The sequence below is a fragment of the Cryptomeria japonica genome, chromosome 5 (assembly GCF_030272615.1).
Source record: "Cryptomeria japonica chromosome 5, Sugi_1.0, whole genome shotgun sequence".
Taxonomy (NCBI): domain Eukaryota; kingdom Viridiplantae; phylum Streptophyta; class Pinopsida; order Cupressales; family Cupressaceae; genus Cryptomeria; species Cryptomeria japonica.
This window is the reverse complement of record NC_081409.1, coordinates 481,998,423-482,025,445: the sequence shown is the minus strand read 5'-3', so window position 1 is coordinate 482,025,445 and position 27,023 is coordinate 481,998,423. Positions and strand designations below refer to the sequence as shown.

General features: G+C 35.4%; 1 protein-coding gene across 1 annotated transcript; it reads right to left on the bottom strand.

Moving 5' to 3' along the window:
• Window positions 1–459: 459 nt before the first annotated feature.
• LOC131031126 (extensin-like) lies at window positions 460–26,923 on the bottom strand. The gene is made up of 5 exons (XM_059220692.1): window positions 26,889–26,923; window positions 26,252–26,520; window positions 17,656–17,919; window positions 9,060–9,323; window positions 460–728 (listed from the first exon to the last, which is right to left on the bottom strand). Exons 1-5 carry the CDS (start codon window positions 26,921–26,923, stop codon window positions 460–462), a joined length of 1,101 nt encoding a protein of 366 aa, XP_059076675.1.
• Window positions 26,924–27,023: the final 100 nt, after the last annotated feature.

Below are 27,023 nucleotides of genomic sequence, written 5' to 3'. Positions count from 1 at the left end.
GGAGTCAAAATTAGAACTTGCATTTTCGAGCTTGTTGTGCCTCCAAGCAACCATTTTGATGCTTCAAAATTTGTGTTTAGGTAGCATAAGCTTCAAAATGATGATTTGGGAGTGCGATAAGTTCATAATCTCGCTTTCAGGCTCATGGCTTCAAAATCAAAACTTGCATTTTCAAGCTTGCTGTACTTCCAAACATTTTGATGCTTCAAAATGATGACTTGGGAGTACGATAAGTTTCATAATCATGCTTTAATACTTGTGGTTTGCAACCATTTTGATGCTTCAAAATTTGTGTTTAGGTAGCATAAGCTTCAAAATGATGATTTGGGAGTGCGATAAGTTCATAATCTCGCTTTCAGGCTCATGGCTTCAAAATCAAAACTTGCATTTTCAAGCTTGTTGTACTTCCAAAAAAAAAATATATACAAAATTTGGGGTTTTCGGGGGGGGAGCCGAAGCTCAACCCGCCCCTCCCCGCGCGCCGCTCGCAGTTCTTTCGGTGCCCACACACAGTGGGGGCCGAGGGGACTGCGTCTCCCATGGAGGCCACAGTCCCTCCCGGCGCCACTGTGTGGGGAGCCGAAGGGCCTGCGACCCCCACGGAAGGCGCAGAACCCCCGACTCCACTGTAAGTGGAGGCCGAGGGGCCTGCGTCCTCCGTGGAGGCCGCAGCCTCTTCGGCTCGGGCTCGGCCGCCCTAGGGTTTCGCCGCCTAGGGTTTGGCCGCCCTTTGCTTTGTTTTTAAAATGTTTTTTTTAAAAAAAAAAATCTTATTAGTATAGTTAAACATGAAATGGGGGTTTTCATTTTATAAAATGGGGAGATGTTATTGGTGTAAAATCTGTTTTAAGTAATATATTGTATTTTCAAAATGAGTTGGGATTTTATATTAGTATATATAATGTTTAAAATAAAAGAAAAGGGGATTTTACTTATTAGTATAAAGTTATCTTAAGAACTATTTTGGTATTAAAAAGATAATGAGATGTAGTTTATACTCTAGCAAGTATGTTTAACCAAAAGGGGATAAAGGTATATATTTAAAATATATGCTAATATGGGTAACACCTATTTAGCATGTATTATTAAATATATATATACAGAATTATGGGCCTTGGTATAGCAATGACCTTCATTGTAATTTTTAAACCCAAATGATAAATAACTATATGATAAAGGGTAAATTAAATGGAGGTGATGGTTTTGATCCTTAAATGTATACAATAGAAGCTAATTTAGCTCGGAAATGATTCCTTTCCTTTTTGTCATTCACTCATTATGTATTTGTTCTTCATAGAAAAAGGGGAAATTTTGTTTTGTGTCGTTAGAAAGGGGGCTAGACTATTGTTGAAAACCATCTTATCATTAGTGGGGATCTAGTGTTAACTAATTTGAATAGACGTTTATGTCAATTTGAGAAAATGTTGTATTTACTCGTTAACGTTTGTGCATGATCTATTAATTTGGAAATTTGTGGGGACCCCGTCATCTGTTTTCCTTGGTCTATCCAACGTCGGTCTAGACCCCATTTAAGGTACCACCTATTAAGGAATCCTTGCCTTTTTTTACTTGATGTACTTAGTAGGATCTGTTACAAAAGGGATCATTATGTAATTAATGTCCGAAGTGTCTGTTGTATATTGATTGTAATCGCCTAAGTGGCAAGATTGTAAAGACATGTAATTATGTAACCTTAACTATATTAAATACCAAAAGGGTCTTGCAGTTGAGCAGACCCGGAGATGTAGCCCATCCGGGGTGAACTCCGAGATCATATCTGTGTTATGTGATGTTTATAGTGTGCTTGTTTTATGTTTTAAATTATCATGGATGGTTGTATTTCTTGCATGAGTGTATGGTGGAAATTTAATGAATTCAAATTTAAGTGCATGACATTATTCATATGGATAAATGTAGTTATTTAAGTTCATAAAACTTGGTGAATCATGGTTATGGCAAGCATTTAAAATATTGAATTTAGAGTTGTGGAAAGGAGTATTTTGATAAGGTTAAATGAACGTAGTAATAATGGAAGGAACCTTGCTAGTTTTCTTTATTGGATTAACTTGTTATTAAGTATATAAATGGAATGGATGTAAAAAGGAAACAAAGTTAAAATTTATGTCACCATTCCTAGATTGAAATCTAAAGGTTGAACATCATATCAACATCTATCCTTTTGCCTTAGTGAATGAAATTCACGCCATGTTAATTATGCTTCATTGCATTGGATGATTCATTAAGTTATTTCACGCTTTAACCTTAACTATATTCCTCACTAGAGTAAAATGATAATCGTGTGGACTCAATTAGGTAATTCATGTTGTATATTGGATGAATATACTTAGTAATTTATGTTGTAATCTTAACCAATAATCCTCACCAGATTTACTTTATAATTGTGTGAACTCAAATAGATATCCCTATTTTAATCCATATAAAAGGAATCCCTCATGATTGCTAAAATTAATCTTAAATGGAAAAGTAATTGAATTGTTGTTTATACATTAAATCCTAGTTAAAGTATCTCTCGCATATTACTGTCATCTAACAAAAAGAGGGGATATGCAAAAAGATAATTGTATTTTAAACCCAATAGAAGGACGCCATTATGATCTTATTTCTCTAATCTTGAAATGATGAATATCACCTTGCTAAATATATCTTAATTTAAAGGATGAACTCATGGGATTCCTAATACACTCTCATCTAAATGAAGTTAGTCCATCTCTTTGCATTATTAAAACATCAAATGAATCCTATGGCTACTCACATTATACCCTTCATAAAAGAACTTCCACTCATCAGTTGGCTATGCACGAAATCTAATGAAGGGAATCTCATTCTATTAACTGTGGTTAATCTTTAAGAAATGAATTCCTCTCATCAACCATGCTTTTAATATTAACAAAAAAAAAAGTTAACAAATGTGGGTGAATATCTTAAAATCAAATGATGGCATCCTTGTTTTACTAATCGAAGTATAACCCTAAACGAATGAATCTCGTAAAGCATATTTATAGTATTAAAGGATGATGTCAAGTGTGGATGGTCATTTTAAAACTCTAATGAATGAACCTTGTTATATTTATAGGCGCTTGAGCCCATTTGGAGACCTCCTAATGTAATTATGAATTAAAGTGCAATGAATAAATAACTTCTCAATGGCTCCCTAACCGTCTATAGTAAATGATCTCTTCCTAAAATTATAAGATGTCAAACCATTGAACACATTTGTAATTAAGATCTATGCATTGTCCTCGTAACTAAGATATCTAGTTTAATGGATCAAATGACGCAAGTTGAGTTAGGTGTAAAGTTGTGTAATCGCGTTGGGAAACTCCCTAGGATCGTTTTAGCCTTCCGCTGTGTTATCTAGATAGAGATAACTTGAGATCACTTCAATCTATCTTAATATTGTAACCTTTTCATTAACACTCTTAGTTATTATAAAAAAAAAAATTTACACTCTATTTGAGTGTTTTTAATTTAAACCCCTAGGGGTTTCCTGGCGGGGCATTACACTTGGTATCAGAGCCCATGTTGCAACACTGGGATCTCTGGTTTCACTTGTGCTCTTAGTTGTTGTGTGTGGGTCTACTTTATGATGTGTGCTTGTCCTCCTTGATGTGAGGGTGTGATTTAACAAACCGTACTTGGGTGTAACGTGTGTGTTCACACCTTGTGTTTCACCTTATTGATGTGGGTGTTTTGGGAGTAATTATGGGTGTTTTGTCTACCTAATGAGGTCTTGGTCTATGATTTCTCTTACCTTGAAAAGGGATTTGTATGTACTTTCATTTTTGATTTATTTTGCTCCTTTGGCTAATCCTTCTGGGTGAGTTGTTGATATCTTAAATCTAAAAGTACGAAACGTGCTTGTTTATGGTTTTGATCTACCCTAATGATTGTCCACTTTAAAAAACTAGTATGGCAAATGTTAATGCTTATTATGTAGTAAATTGAGTGATTATGACTCATCCTCTTTTCTCTCTCTAAGTAAATTAAAAGGGATTGATATGTGTAGTTATCTCTCATTTAAGTTTTCTTATTGCAAGAGAAAGGATGATATATCTTGAGCCCTTGTGTGAGCCTTATAATGTTTTTGTGTTTTAGATTGTGAAAGGGAATGACTTGGGAGTTAATTTTTGGTTAATGATAGAAAATGGTATGTTTGCATTAAGGACTCTCCATGTGCTTGGTAGGAGTAATATAAATAAATTTCATCTTAAGTAAGGTGCTTTAATATGCGTATAGTGATTTTGTGAAAATTTCTTGATGTGAAAAAAGAATACCAAAAGAGGACATATTGTAGTAGCTTCAAGAGTGAATTAATGTGCTCCTCGAAAGATTGTTTTAAGTGTTTAATTAAACTAGTGTGATTTAGAACCTATTGAATGACGCGCCATTTAACTTGCTTTGGATTTAGATAATTGCCTTATCGTGTTTAAGAAGGAGTAAATGAAAGACTTGTTGAATTTGTATGCATTAAATGTGTAATATCTAGTAGATAGCTCTTCATTTACCTCCTTGTTATATTATGAGTTTCCAATGTTAGATTTGATGTATTATTGTATTGTATTGTATTACGAATAGCGATTGTTCTCAAGAAGACTTGTATTACAAAAGAAAGTTTGGTTGTCTTGAATTCTTGATCGGAACACTAGAACATTATAGTGCAACAATAATGATTAGAAATGTCATGTTCGGATGCTTCAACACCTTCCTAAAAGATAGCAAAATGAAAACCGTGCAACTCAAATGATAAACTTATATCCGAGTATATGGTGTGATTTTGAAATTCTTGTGTATTCGTAGGAAATAGTTGATTTTCCAACTCTCTTCCTCCTCTTGTCTAAAATACAGGAATTGTTGTCTTTGAAATACTATTTGGAATGCAGTGATTTAAGAAGAAATTTTGTTATAATGCATGTGAAATTTTATGTTGCTTTGGGCTTCTAATTGAAAGGGGAAAGTTTCTCATCTTGAAAAGGGAAAAATTGCATAGTTAATAATGTGAATGAAAATGCTTAGGGAAGATTGAGAAAGATATTAGAATGATGTTATCTCATTGTGTAAATTGAATTGTTGAAAATTTCAGAACGCGGATCTAGAGTAAACCTTGTTGGTGATTCATGTGTAAAGCATAATTAGAAACTTCCCTTAAGTATGTGTTAGCATAATGTAAAAAAAAAAACTCCCCGTAAATGTGACTAAACCAGTAATGGTGCTATTCGGTGTGTGTTGTGAGAGAACCCGTACTTGCTTTGTGTGCCCATGGGATGGTGAAGTAATCAACCATGGGGAATATGTTTGCTTAGGAGTATGGGAAACCATACCTATCTATGTGGTGTTGCTTATTTGTTTCCTTACTGAGTGCCAACCCACGGGTTGTTGATAAGTCAGTATGTGAAGGGGTAGTAGTAGTAGTCACCGTTCCTTGAAATAGTATGAACAGCGTACGAGTAATGTCGACGCGAAGCAACTTTAGCTTCCCTATTTCGAGGAAAAACATGGTTTTGTAGCGAAACTATAACATAGGTGTACTCAATACTTCCCCTTGTGATGAACCGATTTATGAGGTTCATATGTGCCAGCCTATTCCTATCCTTTATCTCGAGCATATTGATGACAGTTTTTGGGCATATTGTTGGATTCCATTGGAGCATTTGTTGCCTTGTCTTCATGAGAGGTGTGGTACTTTCTTACATGTTGGAGCATTTGTTGCCTTGTCTTCATGAGAGGCGTGTTATTGTTCTACATAAGTTACCAACTGGCTAGTGTTGGTAGACTTATGGGTAGACCTTAGCCATGTATACCTCTGGCTTACGGCGAGTATCCTGAGAGGAACATCGCTATGCGGAGTGTGACCAGCGCGTGCCTTATCCGCGGGGTACACTGCCATGCGGGATACGTCCATTGCGTACTTTGTCCGCTTGGAGTATTGCCATGCCGTGCTGAGACACGATGCGGGATGTAGTAGACATTTCCATGCGGTCTACCGCTATGTATTGGGTAGAGCCATGCCACGTGACGACGTGATGCGGGGTGATGCCGAGGTGCACACTGCCATGCCATGTGGATGTGTGACTTGGCCACACCACATGATGAGCTACTAGGATAGCTAGACGATTGTTCCTTCCTTCCTCGTTGGTGGCTAGCTACTAGTCACATAGTGATGTAATGTGCACTTCTGAATTTCTTTTATTTATTTATTTATTGATTATCTTGTGGGCCAGCAATTTATTTTACTTTGACCTTGACAGTTTAGCCACGAAACTTGCGATCTTGATTTTACTTGATTTGATGTTGCAAATCCGGAAATTATTTTCTTGTTTTATTGTTGGAATTGACAAATATTACCCTTAATCTTTTGTACTTTGGTGGCTAAACCGGTTAATTCTTGTTGTTTTTGAATGCTGGTCTTATGTTGTGATGTGAATTCCTCTCCAAGAACGTGGGAGACGGGCTTGGATGAGTGTATACGAGGAAGTAGACGCAAGGAACCTTGAGGATGGAGGTATGTGAGGCTGTGAAAACAGCTAAGATCCACTACCTACCTATGAGTGGTGACTATCTCTTGGAGGCTAAACACCTTACACAACAAGGGATATTCACGGGGGACTTGTATGGAAGGTGGCACCGCTATGGTGTACCCTAGCACCATCAAGCCCTTGAGTGAGATGATGGATATTTGTTGATCATGTATGTATTCTGAGAGCAGACATAGAGATGTGGATCATATATGTTACCTTTGACCGAGCATTAGACATGCTCACATGTGGCCTATTGTGTTGTGCAAACCAGTCTTGTGGATGGAAATTATGTGTAATCATGGATTAAATGGTATTAACTTGTCACTATGTTATGGGGCATAGTCATTGGAAAAGTTCTTGTATGTCTGAAAAGTGTAAACAATTGAGTTCTTATGTTGTTCTTATATGTTGAAAAGTTAACTTGGTTGTAAAATTGATATGTGAAGCTAGTCCTATGTGATAAAGTTTTGTGAAAGAGATGAATTGGTGAGAGAAATTGACCTTGAGAGCATATTTTCGTGTCTTGTTTGATAAATGAGTATGATAACTGTGCTTATATACTTTAATTGCTTTAAATTTGGTGAAATAAAAAGGGAAAAGTCTCGTATCCTTGCTATGATTGAGTGTAGATTATAGAATGTTTGAAGGTGTGAATGGTGTTAGATGCATTTTTATTGGTGAATAATGTTTTAAATTGTTGACAAAATAGGTGTTTGTGCAAATTGATAATTGTTAATTGAGTTTAAGGACTAATAAGTGTTGCAGGACTTCCGTTAACTTTGCGACTTCCAGGAGTAAGTCGGAACCTAGGGGGGGAGAATGTAATGCCCATACCCTGGTCGGACTTTTAAAACCCATTTAACCTTGATTGACTTCCTATGTGGCATTCTCGAATGGTAGATTAACCGATATGCAATGTGTAGTTTAGATAATATAAATAAATTGTGCATACTTATTATTGTGCTTTTGCATCGATTTTCGTGTAAATACAATTGTTCCCTAACCCTTGAGATAAATCTCGAGCTAACGCCTTCATTGAATATGTATATGTATATGCATGCTTGTATGAGTTCATGGGTGCAGGAGATTGCAGGTACAACACCGCTTAGGGCAAGGTTCACCTCCTTTGGAACTTGCAAGGTTGAGTATGCTCTTTCATCTTTTGAATTCGGAATTAGTGGTCATATAACGCTCGTCTTGCCTTAGCCATGGTTAGGTGAGCATCGTGCGTGGATTCGTGGAGCTTGCCTTTCATTGGGATGCGTGTCGAGAGATTTGGAGGACTACCTCGATTTGCATGCCTTGCACGAGGTAAGTGAGGTTTGTTATCCTAAGTATTAAATTTAAAATTATGGTTAAACGTACACATTAGAGATATAGAAAATTTAAATAGGTAGCTTCTTTATACGATTAATCAGTAATTAAAGAGACTTGCTTTAAATTATTATTGTAGCAAGTTTAAGGTATTTAACTGAGGTTAGTGTGCTCATTTACGCATTTGTAACTTTTATGCATTTGTAGTTGAGAAATTAGAATAAATTAAACTCTTGCATTAGATTAGTCATTTATTTAAAAATATCGCTTTATTATGTTGTAGCGAGTTAATTTAATAGCTAATTTCAAAATAATGAATTTAATGAGATTATGCGTTTTTGGAAAGGAAAAATTTAAAGACATTTGGGAGATAGCAATAAATTACGCATTTTCGCATTTGGAGGGAAAAGGGAAAATTATTATTGTTTAAAAGAAATTATTTCTTCTTACTTGTATAGTTGATAAAATATAAAAGTTTGAATTTCAGTAAATTAAATTAGAGTTGAATATGAAATAGAAGCTTTTAAATTTTAAAAGAAAAATGAACAAGGAGGGAATGAATGATTCCCATTTGGATTTTCATTTATTGTATTTTAGAAATAAAACCCTAAATTCGAAATTGAAATTAGGGCAAAATTAGGGCTTTTTCTTTTTAACCTAGTTTTGGAGACATTTTGGGGGTTCTTGGTTTTGGGAGTTTTTTTTGGAAGAAAAATGGAAGATTTGGATGGGAGCAGCAGAATGGGAAGCATTTTATCAAGATTCATGCCTGGAAATTGCATTTTGAGGTAGGATTCCAATCTACCTGTTTGTTTGTTGTTGTGTTCTCCATGAAATGTTGAAGAAAAGAAAAGAAATAAATGATATTAGCCATGAATGTTTCCTTGAAGCTTAGTTCCAGTTTTTTTTCAAACTTGGTTGTTCTTGAATCAAATCCTTGTTCTTAATGGAGTTGTGATCTGAAAACTTGATGGAAAATATCTTTCCCATAACGATGATTTTTGGAAAAATCTGGAAAAGAATGGATCTGTAATAAAAATAAAATGATGGGAGATTTCGTTATTTTCGTTGTATACCTATTTTATTTTATTTTGAAGCATTCTTAAATGATTAAAATTCGGACTGTGAGGCGAATCAAAAAAAAATTATTAAACAAAAAAAAAATATATACAAAATTTGGGGTTTTCGGGGGGGGAGCCGAAGCTCAACCCGCCCCTCCCCGCGCGCCGCTCGCAGTTCTTTCGGTGCCCACACACAGTGGGGGCCGAGGGGACTGCGTCTCCCATGGAGGCCACAGTCCCTCCCGGCGCCACTGTGTGGGGAGCCGAAGGGCCTGCGACCCCCACGGAAGGCGCAGAACCCCCGACTCCACTGTAAGTGGAGGCCGAGGGGCCTGCGTCCTCCGTGGAGGCCGCAGCCTCTTCGGCTCGGGCTCGGCCGCCCTAGGGTTTCGCCGCCTAGGGTTTGGCCGCCCTTTGCTTTGTTTTTAAAATGTTTTTTTTAAAAAAAAAAATCTTATTAGTATAGTTAAACATGAAATGGGGGTTTTCATTTTATAAAATGGGGAGATGTTATTGGTGTAAAATCTGTTTTAAGTAATATATTGTATTTTCAAAATGAGTTGGGATTTTATATTAGTATATATAATGTTTAAAATAAAAGAAAAGGGGATTTTACTTATTAGTATAAAGTTATCTTAAGAACTATTTTGGTATTAAAAAGATAATGAGATGTAGTTTATACTCTAGCAAGTATGTTTAACCAAAAGGGGATAAAGGTATATATTTAAAATATATGCTAATATGGGTAACACCTATTTAGCATGTATTATTAAATATATATATACAGAATTATGGGCCTTGGTATAGCAATGACCTTCATTGTAATTTTTAAACCCAAATGATAAATAACTATATGATAAAGGGTAAATTAAATGGAGGTGATGGTTTTGATCCTTAAATGTATACAATAGAAGCTAATTTAGCTCGGAAATGATTCCTTTCCTTTTTGTCATTCACTCATTATGTATTTGTTCTTCATAGAAAAAGGGGAAATTTTGTTTTGTGTCGTTAGAAAGGGGGCTAGACTATTGTTGAAAACCATCTTATCATTAGTGGGGATCTAGTGTTAACTAATTTGAATAGACGTTTATGTCAATTTGAGAAAATGTTGTATTTACTCGTTAACGTTTGTGCATGATCTATTAATTTGGAAATTTGTGGGGACCCCGTCATCTGTTTTCCTTGGTCTATCCAACGTCGGTCTAGACCCCATTTAAGGTACCACCTATTAAGGAATCCTTGCCTTTTTTTACTTGATGTACTTAGTAGGATCTGTTACAAAAGGGATCATTATGTAATTAATGTCCGAAGTGTCTGTTGTATATTGATTGTAATCGCCTAAGTGGCAAGATTGTAAAGACATGTAATTATGTAACCTTAACTATATTAAATACCAAAAGGGTCTTGCAGTTGAGCAGACCCGGAGATGTAGCCCATCCGGGGTGAACTCCGAGATCATATCTGTGTTATGTGATGTTTATAGTGTGCTTGTTTTATGTTTTAAATTATCATGGATGGTTGTATTTCTTGCATGAGTGTATGGTGGAAATTTAATGAATTCAAATTTAAGTGCATGACATTATTCATATGGATAAATGTAGTTATTTAAGTTCATAAAACTTGGTGAATCATGGTTATGGCAAGCATTTAAAATATTGAATTTAGAGTTGTGGAAAGGAGTATTTTGATAAGGTTAAATGAATGTAGTAATAATGGAAGGAACCTTGCTAGTTTTCTTTATTGGATTAACTTGTTATTAAGTATATAAATGGAATGGATGTAAAAAGGAAACAAAGTTAAAATTTATGTCACCATTCCTAGATTGAAATCTAAAGGTTGAACATCATATCAACATCTATCCTTTTGCCTTAGTGAATGAAATTCACGCCATGTTAATTATGCTTCATTGCATTGGATGATTCATTAAGTTATTTCACGCTTTAACCTTAACTATATTCCTCACTAGAGTAAAATGATAATCGTGTGGACTCAATTAGGTAATTCATGTTGTATATTGGATGAATATACTTAGTAATTTATGTTGTAATCTTAACCAATAATCCTCACCAGATTTACTTTATAATTGTGTGAACTCAAATAGATATCCCTATTTTAATCCATATAAAAGGAATCCCTCATGATTGCTAAAATTAATCTTAAATGGAAAAGTAATTGAATTGTTGTTTATACATTAAATCCTAGTTAAAGTATCTCTCGCATATTACTGTCATCTAACAAAAAGAGGGGATATGCAAAAAGATAATTGTATTTTAAACCCAATAGAAGGACGCCATTATGATCTTATTTCTCTAATCTTGAAATGATGAATATCACCTTGCTAAATATATCTTAATTTAAAGGATGAACTCATGGGATTCCTAATACACTCTCATCTAAATGAAGTTAGTCCATCTCTTTGCATTATTAAAACATCAAATGAATCCTATGGCTACTCACATTATACCCTTCATAAAAGAACTTCCACTCATCAGTTGGCTATGCACGAAATCTAATGAAGGGAATCTCATTCTATTAACTGTGGTTAATCTTTAAGAAATGAATTCCTCTCATCAACCATGCTTTTAATATTAACAAAAAAAAAAGTTAACAAATGTGGGTGAATATCTTAAAATCAAATGATGGCATCCTTGTTTTACTAATCGAAGTATAACCCTAAACGAATGAATCTCGTAAAGCATATTTATAGTATTAAAGGATGATGTCAAGTGTGGATGGTCATTTTAAAACTCTAATGAATGAACCTTGTTATATTTATAGGCGCTTGAGCCCATTTGGAGACCTCCTAATGTAATTATGAATTAAAGTGCAATGAATAAATAACTTCTCAATGGCTCCCTAACCGTCTATAGTAAATGATCTCTTCCTAAAATTATAAGATGTCAAACCATTGAACACATTTGTAATTAAGATCTATGCATTGTCCTCGTAACTAAGATATCTAGTTTAATGGATCAAATGACGCAAGTTGAGTTAGGTGTAAAGTTGTGTAATCGCGTTGGGAAACTCCCTAGGATCGTTTTAGCCTTCCGCTGTGTTATCTAGATAGAGATAACTTGAGATCACTTCAATCTATCTTAATATTGTAACCTTTTCATTAACACTCTTAGTTATTATAAAAAAAAAAATTTACACTCTATTTGAGTGTTTTTAATTTAAACCCCTAGGGGTTTCCTGGCGGGGCATTACACTTGGTATCAGAGCCCATGTTGCAACACTGGGATCTCTGGTTTCACTTGTGCTCTTAGTTGTTGTGTGTGGGTCTACTTTATGATGTGTGCTTGTCCTCCTTGATGTGAGGGTGTGATTTAACAAACCGTACTTGGGTGTAACGTGTGTGTTCACACCTTGTGTTTCACCTTATTGATGTGGGTGTTTTGGGAGTAATTATGGGTGTTTTGTCTACCTAATGAGGTCTTGGTCTATGATTTCTCTTACCTTGAAAAGGGATTTGTATGTACTTTCATTTTTGATTTATTTTGCTCCTTTGGCTAATCCTTCTGGGTGAGTTGTTGATATCTTAAATCTAAAAGTACGAAACGTGCTTGTTTATGGTTTTGATCTACCCTAATGATTGTCCACTTTAAAAAACTAGTATGGCAAATGTTAATGCTTATTATGTAGTAAATTGAGTGATTATGACTCATCCTCTTTTCTCTCTCTAAGTAAATTAAAAGGGATTGATATGTGTAGTTATCTCTCATTTAAGTTTTCTTATTGCAAGAGAAAGGATGATATATCTTGAGCCCTTGTGTGAGCCTTATAATGTTTTTGTGTTTTAGATTGTGAAAGGGAATGACTTGGGAGTTAATTTTTGGTTAATGATAGAAAATGGTATGTTTGCATTAAGGACTCTCCATGTGCTTGGTAGGAGTAATATAAATAAATTTCATCTTAAGTAAGGTGCTTTAATATGCGTATAGTGATTTTGTGAAAATTTCTTGATGTGAAAAAAGAATACCAAAAGAGGACATATTGTAGTAGCTTCAAGAGTGAATTAATGTGCTCCTCGAAAGATTGTTTTAAGTGTTTAATTAAACTAGTGTGATTTAGAACCTATTGAATGACGCGCCATTTAACTTGCTTTGGATTTAGATAATTGCCTTATCGTGTTTAAGAAGGAGTAAATGAAAGACTTGTTGAATTTGTATGCATTAAATGTGTAATATCTAGTAGATAGCTCTTCATTTACCTCCTTGTTATATTATGAGTTTCCAATGTTAGATTTGATGTATTATTGTATTGTATTGTATTACGAATAGCGATTGTTCTCAAGAAGACTTGTATTACAAAAGAAAGTTTGGTTGTCTTGAATTCTTGATCGGAACACTAGAACATTATAGTGCAACAATAATGATTAGAAATGTCATGTTCGGATGCTTCAACACCTTCCTAAAAGATAGCAAAATGAAAACCGTGCAACTCAAATGATAAACTTATATCCGAGTATATGGTGTGATTTTGAAATTCTTGTGTATTCGTAGGAAATAGTTGATTTTCCAACTCTCTTCCTCCTCTTGTCTAAAATACAGGAATTGTTGTCTTTGAAATACTATTTGGAATGCAGTGATTTAAGAAGAAATTTTGTTATAATGCATGTGAAATTTTATGTTGCTTTGGGCTTCTAATTGAAAGGGGAAAGTTTCTCATCTTGAAAAGGGAAAAATTGCATAGTTAATAATGTGAATGAAAATGCTTAGGGAAGATTGAGAAAGATATTAGAATGATGTTATCTCATTGTGTAAATTGAATTGTTGAAAATTTCAGAACGCGGATCTAGAGTAAACCTTGTTGGTGATTCATGTGTAAAGCATAATTAGAAACTTCCCTTAAGTATGTGTTAGCATAATGTAAAAAAAAAAACTCCCCGTAAATGTGACTAAACCAGTAATGGTGCTATTCGGTGTGTGTTGTGAGAGAACCCGTACTTGCTTTGTGTGCCCATGGGATGGTGAAGTAATCAACCATGGGGAATATGTTTGCTTAGGAGTATGGGAAACCATACCTATCTATGTGGTGTTGCTTATTTGTTTCCTTACTGAGTGCCAACCCACGGGTTGTTGATAAGTCAGTATGTGAAGGGGTAGTAGTAGTAGTCACCGTTCCTTGAAATAGTATGAACAGCGTACGAGTAATGTCGACGCGAAGCAACTTTAGCTTCCCTATTTCGAGGAAAAACATGGTTTTGTAGCGAAACTATAACATAGGTGTACTCAATACTTCCCCTTGTGATGAACCGATTTATGAGGTTCATATGTGCCAGCCTATTCCTATCCTTTATCTCGAGCATATTGATGACAGTTTTTGGGCATATTGTTGGATTCCATTGGAGCATTTGTTGCCTTGTCTTCATGAGAGGTGTGGTACTTTCTTACATGTTGGAGCATTTGTTGCCTTGTCTTCATGAGAGGCGTGTTATTGTTCTACATAAGTTACCAACTGGCTAGTGTTGGTAGACTTATGGGTAGACCTTAGCCATGTATACCTCTGGCTTACGGCGAGTATCCTGAGAGGAACATCGCTATGCGGAGTGTGACCAGCGCGTGCCTTATCCGCGGGGTACACTGCCATGCGGGATACGTCCATTGCGTACTTTGTCCGCTTGGAGTATTGCCATGCCGTGCTGAGACACGATGCGGGATGTAGTAGACATTTCCATGCGGTCTACCGCTATGTATTGGGTAGAGCCATGCCACGTGACGACGTGATGCGGGGTGATGCCGAGGTGCACACTGCCATGCCATGTGGATGTGTGACTTGGCCACACCACATGATGAGCTACTAGGATAGCTAGACGATTGTTCCTTCCTTCCTCGTTGGTGGCTAGCTACTAGTCACATAGTGATGTAATGTGCACTTCTGAATTTCTTTTATTTATTTATTTATTGATTATCTTGTGGGCCAGCAATTTATTTTACTTTGACCTTGACAGTTTAGCCACGAAACTTGCGATCTTGATTTTACTTGATTTGATGTTGCAAATCCGGAAATTATTTTCTTGTTTTATTGTTGGAATTGACAAATATTACCCTTAATCTTTTGTACTTTGGTGGCTAAACCGGTTAATTCTTGTTGTTTTTGAATGCTGGTCTTATGTTGTGATGTGAATTCCTCTCCAAGAACGTGGGAGACGGGCTTGGATGAGTGTATACGAGGAAGTAGACGCAAGGAACCTTGAGGATGGAGGTATGTGAGGCTGTGAAAACAGCTAAGATCCACTACCTACCTATGAGTGGTGACTATCTCTTGGAGGCTAAACACCTTACACAACAAGGGATATTCACGGGGGACTTGTATGGAAGGTGGCACCGCTATGGTGTACCCTAGCACCATCAAGCCCTTGAGTGAGATGATGGATATTTGTTGATCATGTATGTATTCTGAGAGCAGACATAGAGATGTGGATCATATATGTTACCTTTGACCGAGCATTAGACATGCTCACATGTGGCCTATTGTGTTGTGCAAACCAGTCTTGTGGATGGAAATTATGTGTAATCATGGATTAAATGGTATTAACTTGTCACTATGTTATGGGGCATAGTCATTGGAAAAGTTCTTGTATGTCTGAAAAGTGTAAACAATTGAGTTCTTATGTTGTTCTTATATGTTGAAAAGTTAACTTGGTTGTAAAATTGATATGTGAAGCTAGTCCTATGTGATAAAGTTTTGTGAAAGAGATGAATTGGTGAGAGAAATTGACCTTGAGAGCATATTTTCGTGTCTTGTTTGATAAATGAGTATGATAACTGTGCTTATATACTTTAATTGCTTTAAATTTGGTGAAATAAAAAGGGAAAAGTCTCGTATCCTTGCTATGATTGAGTGTAGATTATAGAATGTTTGAAGGTGTGAATGGTGTTAGATGCATTTTTATTGGTGAATAATGTTTTAAATTGTTGACAAAATAGGTGTTTGTGCAAATTGATAATTGTTAATTGAGTTTAAGGACTAATAAGTGTTGCAGGACTTCCGTTAACTTTGCGACTTCCAGGAGTAAGTCGGAACCTAGGGGGGGAGAATGTAATGCCCATACCCTGGTCGGACTTTTAAAACCCATTTAACCTTGATTGACTTCCTATGTGGCATTCTCGAATGGTAGATTAACCGATATGCAATGTGTAGTTTAGATAATATAAATAAATTGTGCATACTTATTATTGTGCTTTTGCATCGATTTTCGTGTAAATACAATTGTTCCCTAACCCTTGAGATAAATCTCGAGCTAACGCCTTCATTGAATATGTATATGTATATGCATGCTTGTATGAGTTCATGGGTGCAGGAGATTGCAGGTACAACACCGCTTAGGGCAAGGTTCACCTCCTTTGGAACTTGCAAGGTTGAGTATGCTCTTTCATCTTTTGAATTCGGAATTAGTGGTCATATAACGCTCGTCTTGCCTTAGCCATGGTTAGGTGAGCATCGTGCGTGGATTCGTGGAGCTTGCCTTTCATTGGGATGCGTGTCGAGAGATTTGGAGGACTACCTCGATTTGCATGCCTTGCACGAGGTAAGTGAGGTTTGTTATCCTAAGTATTAAATTTAAAATTATGGTTAAACGTACACATTAGAGATATAGAAAATTTAAATAGGTAGCTTCTTTATACGATTAATCAGTAATTAAAGAGACTTGCTTTAAATTATTATTGTAGCAAGTTTAAGGTATTTAACTGAGGTTAGTGTGCTCATTTACGCATTTGTAACTTTTATGCATTTGTAGTTGAGAAATTAGAATAAATTAAACTCTTGCATTAGATTAGTCATTTATTTAAAAATATCGCTTTATTATGTTGTAGCGAGTTAATTTAATAGCTAATTTCAAAATAATGAATTTAATGAGATTATGCGTTTTTGGAAAGGAAAAATTTAAAGACATTTGGGAGATAGCAATAAATTACGCATTTTCGCATTTGGAGGGAAAAGGGAAAATTATTATTGTTTAAAAGAAATTATTTCTTCTTACTTGTATAGTTGATAAAATATAAAAGTTTGAATTTCAGTAAATTAAATTAGAGTTGAATATGAAATAGAAGCTTTTAAATTTTAAAAGAAAAATGAACAAGGAGGGAATGAATGATTCCCATTTGGATTTTCATTTATTGTATTTTAGAAATAAAACCCTAAATTCGAAATTGAAATTAGGGCAAAATTAGGGCTTTTTCTTTTTAACCTAGTTTTGGAGACATTTTGGGGGTTCTTGGTTTTGGGAGTTTTTTTTGGAAGAAAAATGGAAGATTTGGATGGGAGCAGCAGAATGGGAAGCATTTTATCAAGATTCATGCCTGGAAATTGCATTTTGAGGTAGGATTCCAATCTACCTGTTTGTTTGTTGTTGTGTTCTCCATGAAATGTTGAAGAAAAGAAAAGAAATAAATGATATTAGCCATGAATGTTTCCTTGAAGCTTAGTTCCAGTTTTTTTTCAAACTTGGTTGTTCTTGAATCAAATCCTTGTTCTTAATGGAGTTGTGATCTGAAAACTTGATGGAAAATATCTTTCCCATAACGATGATTTTTGGAAAAATCTGGAAAAGAATGGATCTGTAATAAAAATAAAATGATGGGAGATTTCGTTATTTTCGTTGTATACCTATTTTATTTTATTTTGAAGCATTCTTAAATGATTAAAATTCGGACTGTGAGGCGAATCAAAAAAAAAATTATTAAACAAAAAAAAAATATATACAAAATTTGGGGTTTTCGGGGGGGGAGCCGAAGCTCAACCCGCCCCTCCCCGCGCGCCGCTCGCAGTTCTTTCGGTGCCCACACACAGTGGGGGCCGAGGGGACTGCGTCTCCCATGGAGGCCACAGTCCCTCCCGGCGCCACTGTGTGGGGAGCCGAAGGGCCTGCGACCCCCACGGAAGGCGCAGAACCCCCGACTCCACTGTAAGTGGAGGCCGAGGGGCCTGCGTCCTCCGTGGAGGCCGCAGCCTCTTCGGCTCGGGCTCGGCCGCCCTAGGGTTTCGCCGCCTAGGGTTTGGCCGCCCTTTGCTTTGTTTTTAAAATGTTTTTTAAAAAAAAAAAAATCTTATTAGTATAGTTAAACATGAAATGGGGGTTTTCATTTTATAAAATGGGGAGATGTTATTGGTGTAAAATCTGTTTTAAGTAATATATTGTATTTTCAAAATGAGTTGGGATTTTATATTAGTATATATAATGTTTAAAATAAAAGAAAAGGGGATTTTACTTATTAGTATAAAGTTATCTTAAGAACTATTTTGGTATTAAAAAGATAATGAGATGTAGTTTATACTCTAGCAAGTATGTTTAACCAAAAGGGGATAAAGGTATATATTTAAAATATATGCTAATATGGGTAACACCTATTTAGCATGTATTATTAAATATATATATACAGAATTATGGGCCTTGGTATAGCAATGACCTTCATTGTAATTTTTAAACCCAAATGATAAATAACTATATGATAAAGGGTAAATTAAATGGAGGTGATGGTTTTGATCCTTAAATGTATACAATAGAAGCTAATTTAGCTCGGAAATGATTCCTTTCCTTTTTGTCATTCACTCATTATGTATTTGTTCTTCATAGAAAAAGGGGAAATTTTGTTTTGTGTCGTTAGAAAGGGGGCTAGACTATTGTTGAAAACCATCTTATCATTAGTGGGGATCTAGTGTTAACTAATTTGAATAGACGTTTATGTCAATTTGAGAAAATGTTGTATTTACTCGTTAACGTTTGTGCATGATCTATTAATTTGGAAATTTGTGGGGACCCCGTCATCTGTTTTCCTTGGTCTATCCAACGTCGGTCTAGACCCCATTTAAGGTACCACCTATTAAGGAATCCTTGCCTTTTTTTACTTGATGTACTTAGTAGGATCTGTTACAAAAGGGATCATTATGTAATTAATGTCCGAAGTGTCTGTTGTATATTGATTGTAATCGCCTAAGTGGCAAGATTGTAAAGACATGTAATTATGTAACCTTAACTATATTAAATACCAAAAGGGTCTTGCAGTTGAGCAGACCCGGAGATGTAGCCCATCCGGGGTGAACTCCGAGATCATATCTGTGTTATGTGATGTTTATAGTGTGCTTGTTTTATGTTTTAAATTATCATGGATGGTTGTATTTCTTGCATGAGTGTATGGTGGAAATTTAATGAATTCAAATTTAAGTGCATGACATTATTCATATGGATAAATGTAGTTATTTAAGTTCATAAAACTTGGTGAATCATGGTTATGGCAAGCATTTAAAATATTGAATTTAGAGTTGTGGAAAGGAGTATTTTGATAAGGTTAAATGAACGTAGTAATAATGGAAGGAACCTTGCTAGTTTTCTTTATTGGATTAACTTGTTATTAAGTATATAAATGGAATGGATGTAAAAAGGAAACAAAGTTAAAATTTATGTCACCATTCCTAGATTGAAATCTAAAGGTTGAACATCATATCAACATCTATCCTTTTGCCTTAGTGAATGAAATTCACGCCATGTTAATTATGCTTCATTGCATTGGATGATTCATTAAGTTATTTCACGCTTTAACCTTAACTATATTCCTCACTAGAGTAAAATGATAATCGTGTGGACTCAATTAGGTAATTCATGTTGTATATTGGATGAATATACTTAGTAATTTATGTTGTAATCTTAACCAATAATCCTCACCAGATTTACTTTATAATTGTGTGAACTCAAATAGATATCCCTATTTTAATCCATATAAAAGGAATCCCTCATGATTGCTAAAATTAATCTTAAATGGAAAAGTAATTGAATTGTTGTTTATACATTAAATCCTAGTTAAAGTATCTCTCGCATATTACTGTCATCTAACAAAAAGAGGGGATATGCAAAAAGATAATTGTATTTTAAACCCAATAGAAGGACGCCATTATGATCTTATTTCTCTAATCTTGAAATGATGAATATCACCTTGCTAAATATATCTTAATTTAAAGGATGAACTCATGGGATTCCTAATACACTCTCATCTAAATGAAGTTAGTCCATCTCTTTGCATTATTAAAACATCAAATGAATCCTATGGCTACTCACATTATACCCTTCATAAAAGAACTTCCACTCATCAGTTGGCTATGCACGAAATCTAATGAAGGGAATCTCATTCTATTAACTGTGGTTAATCTTTAAGAAATGAATTCCTCTCATCAACCATGCTTTTAATATTAACAAAAAAAAAAGTTAACAAATGTGGGTGAATATCTTAAAATCAAATGATGGCATCCTTGTTTTACTAATCGAAGTATAACCCTAAACGAATGAATCTCGTAAAGCATATTTATAGTATTAAAGGATGATGTCAAGTGTGGATGGTCATTTTAAAACTCTAATGAATGAACCTTGTTATATTTATAGGCGCTTGAGCCCATTTGGAGACCTCCTAATGTAATTATGAATTAAAGTGCAATGAATAAATAACTTCTCAATGGCTCCCTAACCGTCTATAGTAAATGATCTCTTCCTAAAATTATAAGATGTCAAACCATTGAACACATTTGTAATTAAGATCTATGCATTGTCCTCGTAACTAAGATATCTAGTTTAATGGATCAAATGACGCAAGTTGAGTTAGGTGTAAAGTTGTGTAATCGCGTTGGGAAACTCCCTAGGATCGTTTTAGCCTTCCGCTGTGTTATCTAGATAGAGATAACTTGAGATCACTTCAATCTATCTTAATATTGTAACCTTTTCATTAACACTCTTAGTTATTATAAAAAAAAAAATTTACACTCTATTTGAGTGTTTTTAATTTAAACCCCTAGGGGTTTCCTGGCGGGGCATTACACTTGGTATCAGAGCCCATGTTGCAACACTGGGATCTCTGGTTTCACTTGTGCTCTTAGTTGTTGTGTGTGGGTCTACTTTATGATGTGTGCTTGTCCTCCTTGATGTGAGGGTGTGATTTAACAAACCGTACTTGGGTGTAACGTGTGTGTTCACACCTTGTGTTTCACCTTATTGATGTGGGTGTTTTGGGAGTAATTATGGGTGTTTTGTCTACCTAATGAGGTCTTGGTCTATGATTTCTCTTACCTTGAAAAGGGATTTGTATGTACTTTCATTTTTGATTTATTTTGCTCCTTTGGCTAATCCTTCTGGGTGAGTTGTTGATATCTTAAATCTAAAAGTACGAAACGTGCTTGTTTATGGTTTTGATCTACCCTAATGATTGTCCACTTTAAAAAACTAGTATGGCAAATGTTAATGCTTATTATGTAGTAAATTGAGTGATTATGACTCATCCTCTTTTCTCTCTCTAAGTAAATTAAAAGGGATTGATATGTGTAGTTATCTCTCATTTAAGTTTTCTTATTGCAAGAGAAAGGATGATATATCTTGAGCCCTTGTGTGAGCCTTATAATGTTTTTGTGTTTTAGATTGTGAAAGGGAATGACTTGGGAGTTAATTTTTGGTTAATGATAGAAAATGGTATGTTTGCATTAAGGACTCTCCATGTGCTTGGTAGGAGTAATATAAATAAATTTCATCTTAAGTAAGGTGCTTTAATATGCGTATAGTGATTTTGTGAAAATTTCTTGATGTGAAAAAAGAATACCAAAAGAGGACATATTGTAGTAGCTTCAAGAGTGAATTAATGTGCTCCTCGAAAGATTGTTTTAAGTGTTTAATTAAACTAGTGTGATTTAGAACCTATTGAATGACGCGCCATTTAACTTGCTTTGGATTTAGATAATTGCCTTATCGTGTTTAAGAAGGAGTAAATGAAAGACTTGTTGAATTTGTATGCATTAAATGTGTAATATCTAGTAGATAGCTCTTCATTTACCTCCTTGTTATATTATGAGTTTCCAATGTTAGATTTGATGTATTATTGTATTGTATTGTATTACGAATAGCGATTGTTCTCAAGAAGACTTGTATTACAAAAGAAAGTTTGGTTGTCTTGAATTCTTGATCGGAACACTAGAACATTATAGTGCAACAATAATGATTAGAAATGTCATGTTCGGATGCTTCAACACCTTCCTAAAAGATAGCAAAATGAAAACCGTGCAACTCAAATGATAAACTTATATCCGAGTATATGGTGTGATTTTGAAATTCTTGTGTATTCGTAGGAAATAGTTGATTTTCCAACTCTCTTCCTCCTCTTGTCTAAAATACAGGAATTGTTGTCTTTGAAATACTATTTGGAATGCAGTGATTTAAGAAGAAATTTTGTTATAATGCATGTGAAATTTTATGTTGCTTTGGGCTTCTAATTGAAAGGGGAAAGTTTCTCATCTTGAAAAGGGAAAAATTGCATAGTTAATAATGTGAATGAAAATGCTTAGGGAAGATTGAGAAAGATATTAGAATGATGTTATCTCATTGTGTAAATTGAATTGTTGAAAATTTCAGAACGCGGATCTAGAGTAAACCTTGTTGGTGATTCATGTGTAAAGCATAATTAGAAACTTCCCTTAAGTATGTGTTAGCATAATGTAAAAAAAAAAACTCCCCGTAAATGTGACTAAACCAGTAATGGTGCTATTCGGTGTGTGTTGTGAGAGAACCCGTACTTGCTTTGTGTGCCCATGGGATGGTGAAGTAATCAACCATGGGGAATATGTTTGCTTAGGAGTATGGGAAACCATACCTATCTATGTGGTGTTGCTTATTTGTTTCCTTACTGAGTGCCAACCCACGGGTTGTTGATAAGTCAGTATGTGAAGGGGTAGTAGTAGTAGTCACCGTTCCTTGAAATAGTATGAACAGCGTACGAGTAATGTCGACGCGAAGCAACTTTAGCTTCCCTATTTCGAGGAAAAACATGGTTTTGTAGCGAAACTATAACATAGGTGTACTCAATACTTCCCCTTGTGATGAACCGATTTATGAGGTTCATATGTGCCAGCCTATTCCTATCCTTTATCTCGAGCATATTGATGACAGTTTTTGGGCATATTGTTGGATTCCATTGGAGCATTTGTTGCCTTGTCTTCATGAGAGGTGTGGTACTTTCTTACATGTTGGAGCATTTGTTGCCTTGTCTTCATGAGAGGCGTGTTATTGTTCTACATAAGTTACCAACTGGCTAGTGTTGGTAGACTTATGGGTAGACCTTAGCCATGTATACCTCTGGCTTACGGCGAGTATCCTGAGAGGAACATCGCTATGCGGAGTGTGACCAGCGCGTGCCTTATCCGCGGGGTACACTGCCATGCGGGATACGTCCATTGCGTACTTTGTCCGCTTGGAGTATTGCCATGCCGTGCTGAGACACGATGCGGGATGTAGTAGACATTTCCATGCGGTCTACCGCTATGTATTGGGTAGAGCCATGCCACGTGACGACGTGATGCGGGGTGATGCCGAGGTGCACACTGCCATGCCATGTGGATGTGTGACTTGGCCACACCACATGATGAGCTACTAGGATAGCTAGACGATTGTTCCTTCCTTCCTCGTTGGTGGCTAGCTACTAGTCACATAGTGATGTAATGTGCACTTCTGAATTTCTTTTATTTATTTATTTATTGATTATCTTGTGGGCCAGCAATTTATTTTACTTTGACCTTGACAGTTTAGCCACGAAACTTGCGATCTTGATTTTACTTGATTTGATGTTGCAAATCCGGAAATTATTTTCTTGTTTTATTGTTGGAATTGACAAATATTACCCTTAATCTTTTGTACTTTGGTGGCTAAACCGGTTAATTCTTGTTGTTTTTGAATGCTGGTCTTATGTTGTGATGTGAATTCCTCTCCAAGAACGTGGGAGACGGGCTTGGATGAGTGTATACGAGGAAGTAGACGCAAGGAACCTTGAGGATGGAGGTATGTGAGGCTGTGAAAACAGCTAAGATCCACTACCTACCTATGAGTGGTGACTATCTCTTGGAGGCTAAACACCTTACACAACAAGGGATATTCACGGGGGACTTGTATGGAAGGTGGCACCGCTATGGTGTACCCTAGCACCATCAAGCCCTTGAGTGAGATGATGGATATTTGTTGATCATGTATGTATTCTGAGAGCAGACATAGAGATGTGGATCATATATGTTACCTTTGACCGAGCATTAGACATGCTCACATGTGGCCTATTGTGTTGTGCAAACCAGTCTTGTGGATGGAAATTATGTGTAATCATGGATTAAATGGTATTAACTTGTCACTATGTTATGGGGCATAGTCATTGGAAAAGTTCTTGTATGTCTGAAAAGTGTAAACAATTGAGTTCTTATGTTGTTCTTATATGTTGAAAAGTTAACTTGGTTGTAAAATTGATATGTGAAGCTAGTCCTATGTGATAAAGTTTTGTGAAAGAGATGAATTGGTGAGAGAAATTGACCTTGAGAGCATATTTTCGTGTCTTGTTTGATAAATGAGTATGATAACTGTGCTTATATACTTTAATTGCTTTAAATTTGGTGAAATAAAAAGGGAAAAGTCTCGTATCCTTGCTATGATTGAGTGTAGATTATAGAATGTTTGAAGGTGTGAATGGTGTTAGATGCATTTTTATTGGTGAATAATGTTTTAAATTGTTGACAAAATAGGTGTTTGTGCAAATTGATAATTGTTAATTGAGTTTAAGGACTAATAAGTGTTGCAGGACTTCCGTTAACTTTGCGACTTCCAGGAGTAAGTCGGAACCTAGGGGGGGAGAATGTAATGCCCATACCCTGGTCGGACTTTTAAAACCCATTTAACCTTGATTGACTTCCTATGTGGCATTCTCGAATGGTAGATTAACCGATATGCAATGTGTAGTTTAGATAATATAAATAAATTGTGCATACTTATTATTGTGCTTTTGCATCGATTTTCGTGTAAATACAATTGTTCCCTAACCCTTGAGATAAATCTCGAGCTAACGCCTTCATTGAATATGTATATGTATATGCATGCTTGTATGAGTTCATGGGTGCAGGAGATTGCAGGTACAACACCGCTTAGGGCAAGGTTCACCTCCTTTGGAACTTGCAAGGTTGAGTATGCTCTTTCATCTTTTGAATTCGGAATTAGTGGTCATATAACGCTCGTCTTGCCTTAGCCATGGTTAGGTGAGCATCGTGCGTGGATTCGTGGAGCTTGCCTTTCATTGGGATGCGTGTCGAGAGATTTGGAGGACTACCTCGATTTGCATGCCTTGCACGAGGTAAGTGAGGTTTGTTATCCTAAGTATTAAATTTAAAATTATGGTTAAACGTACACATTAGAGATATAGAAAATTTAAATAGGTAGCTTCTTTATACGATTAATCAGTAATTAAAGAGACTTGCTTTAAATTATTATTGTAGCAAGTTTAAGGTATTTAACTGAGGTTAGTGTGCTCATTTACGCATTTGTAACTTTTATGCATTTGTAGTTGAGAAATTAGAATAAATTAAACTCTTGCATTAGATTAGTCATTTATTTAAAAATATCGCTTTATTATGTTGTAGCGAGTTAATTTAATAGCTAATTTCAAAATAATGAATTTAATGAGATTATGCGTTTTTGGAAAGGAAAAATTTAAAGACATTTGGGAGATAGCAATAAATTACGCATTTTCGCATTTGGAGGGAAAAGGGAAAATTATTATTGTTTAAAAGAAATTATTTCTTCTTACTTGTATAGTTGATAAAATATAAAAGTTTGAATTTCAGTAAATTAAATTAGAGTTGAATATGAAATAGAAGCTTTTAAATTTTAAAAGAAAAATGAACAAGGAGGGAATGAATGATTCCCATTTGGATTTTCATTTATTGTATTTTAGAAATAAAACCCTAAATTCGAAATTGAAATTAGGGCAAAATTAGGGCTTTTTCTTTTTAACCTAGTTTTGGAGACATTTTGGGGGTTCTTGGTTTTGGGAGTTTTTTTTGGAAGAAAAATGGAAGATTTGGATGGGAGCAGCAGAATGGGAAGCATTTTATCAAGATTCATGCCTGGAAATTGCATTTTGAGGTAGGATTCCAATCTACCTGTTTGTTTGTTGTTGTGTTCTCCATGAAATGTTGAAGAAAAGAAAAGAAATAAATGATATTAGCCATGAATGTTTCCTTGAAGCTTAGTTCCAGTTTTTTTTCAAACTTGGTTGTTCTTGAATCAAATCCTTGTTCTTAATGGAGTTGTGATCTGAAAACTTGATGGAAAATATCTTTCCCATAACGATGATTTTTGGAAAAATCTGGAAAAGAATGGATCTGTAATAAAAATAAAATGATGGGAGATTTCGTTATTTTCGTTGTATACCTATTTTATTTTATTTTGAAGCATTCTTAAATGATTAAAATTCGGACTGTGAGGCGAATCAAAAAAAAAATTATTAAACAAAAAAAAAATATATACAAAATTTGGGGTTTTCGGGGGGGGAGCCGAAGCTCAACCCGCCCCTCCCCGCGCGCCGCTCGCAGTTCTTTCGGTGCCCACACACAGTGGGGGCCGAGGGGACTGTGTCTCCCATGGAGGCCACAGTCCCTCCCGGCGCCACTGTGTGGGGAGCCGAAGGGCCTGCGACCCCCACGGAAGGCGCAGAACCCCCGACTCCACTGTAAGTGGAGGCCGAGGGGCCTGCGTCCTCCGTGGAGGCCGCAGCCTCTTCGGCTCGGGCTCGGCCGCCCTAGGGTTTCGCCGCCTAGGGTTTGGCCGCCCTTTGCTTTGTTTTTAAAATGTTTTTTATAAAAAAAAAAATCTTATTAGTATAGTTAAACATGAAATGGGGGTTTTCATTTTATAAAATGGGGAGATGTTATTGGTGTAAAATCTGTTTTAAGTAATATATTGTATTTTCAAAATGAGTTGGGATTTTATATTAGTATATATAATGTTTAAAATAAAAGAAAAGGGGATTTTACTTATTAGTATAAAGTTATCTTAAGAACTATTTTGGTATTAAAAAGATAATGAGATGTAGTTTATACTCTAGCAAGTATGTTTAACCAAAAGGGGATAAAGGTATATATTTAAAATATATGCTAATATGGGTAACACCTATTTAGCATGTATTATTAAATATATATATACAGAATTATGGGCCTTGGTATAGCAATGACCTTCATTGTAATTTTTAAACCCAAATGATAAATAACTATATGATAAAGGGTAAATTAAATGGAGGTGATGGTTTTGATCCTTAAATGTATACAATAGAAGCTAATT

Excerpts from the sequence above, each read along its gene's own strand:
- LOC131031126 (XM_059220692.1), bottom strand. The coding sequence starts at position 26,923 with ATGAAGGTCATTGCTATACCAAGGCCCATAATTCT. Across the intron at positions 9,324-17,655 it reads CGGCGCGCGGGGAGGGGCGG|GGCGGCCAAACCCTAGGCGG; the intron begins GTTGAGCTTCGG and ends AACAAAGCAAAG. Across the intron at positions 729-9,059 it reads CGGCGCGCGGGGAGGGGCGG|GGCGGCCAAACCCTAGGCGG; the intron begins GTTGAGCTTCGG and ends AACAAAGCAAAG.